The sequence below is a fragment of the Camelina sativa genome, chromosome 7 (assembly GCF_000633955.1).
Source record: "Camelina sativa cultivar DH55 chromosome 7, Cs, whole genome shotgun sequence".
Taxonomy (NCBI): Eukaryota; Viridiplantae; Streptophyta; class Magnoliopsida; order Brassicales; family Brassicaceae; genus Camelina; species Camelina sativa.
Window position 1 is genome coordinate 24,919,100 of NC_025691.1, and position 1,012 is coordinate 24,920,111.

At 43.8% G+C, this 1,012-nt stretch overlaps 1 protein-coding gene across 1 annotated transcript in view; it reads right to left on the minus strand.

Moving 5' to 3' along the window:
- LOC104702451 (eukaryotic translation initiation factor 5B-like) overlaps positions 1–1,012 on the minus strand; it is a gene marked incomplete in the record, with an annotated part of 11,192 nt that overhangs the window by 4,187 nt on the left and 5,993 nt on the right. Inside the window, 2 exon segments of the mRNA XM_019227862.1 lie at positions 181–201; positions 290–974. Coding sequence (XP_019083407.1) covers positions 181–201; positions 290–974 — 706 coding nt within the window.

Genomic DNA, 1,012 nt, shown 5'->3' on the forward strand with positions numbered 1-1,012 from the left:
GACCCATGATGCAGCAAATGGGAGACCGCAGATTTTCCTCACCCTCTATAGATTCACTCGGAGCTACACCTTTACCCTTCTTAGAGGCCTCTTTTGCTCGTGTAGCTCGTTTTGTCTGTGTAGCATCTTCCACTTCATGCACAGCTTTTACAGCAGCTGTTGTTAGCTTGCCCATACCTCTTGGTTTTTCAGTTTCAGGGTCTGTGTAGAAATTCAAAAGGTTAGATTAAAAAAAAGACATTGGATGCAACATTAGGAACACGAACAAATGACTACATTTCCTACTAACCTGAATCATGTGCCTTAGATACAGCATCCTTTAATTCTTTCTTAACCACAGGCTGGGCTTCTTCATCTTCATCATCAAAATCACCTTTGAGGTTAAGATCAACAGTATCCCAGCTTTTTGCATCCCACTCATCTTCTTCATCATCTTCCTCAACCCCATTATCATTCTCCTGAGCTACATCAGCAGGTTCTGATTTCTCGTCTGTGTTTGCTGACTCTATTAAATCAACCTTTTCAGTGTCTGCTGAACCCACTTCACATAAAGGATCTGGTTCACCTGCATGATTCCCTTTTGGTTCTACCTCATCTTCCACGTGAATAGAAGTGTCATTGCCTTTCTGCCGAGATGATTTTTTTTTGTTGGCATAAATGGGACGCTTTGAAGAAGTAGCCTCACCATCATTATCTGCAACAGGAAGACCTCCACCAGCAGCCAGGAGCTGATTCTTAAAAGCCTCCCTCTTCTGAGCTTCAGTCTTTTGCTTTGCAGTTAGAAGCTTGCCCTCTTGCTTCTTCCTCAACAGTTTCTCCTTTTCCTTTTCCTTTCTCTTACGCTTAGCCTCCTCAGCTTTCGCCTCAAGCTCTTCCTGCTTGCGGCGCTCCTCTTCCTCCTTTCTCAATTTTTCTTCTTCTTCCTTCTTTTTTCGCTCTTCGGCTTCTTGCCGCCGTGCAAGAGCCTCTTGCATCTCTCTAACATGTTTGGGAATTTTCTTCTCTGCTGCTT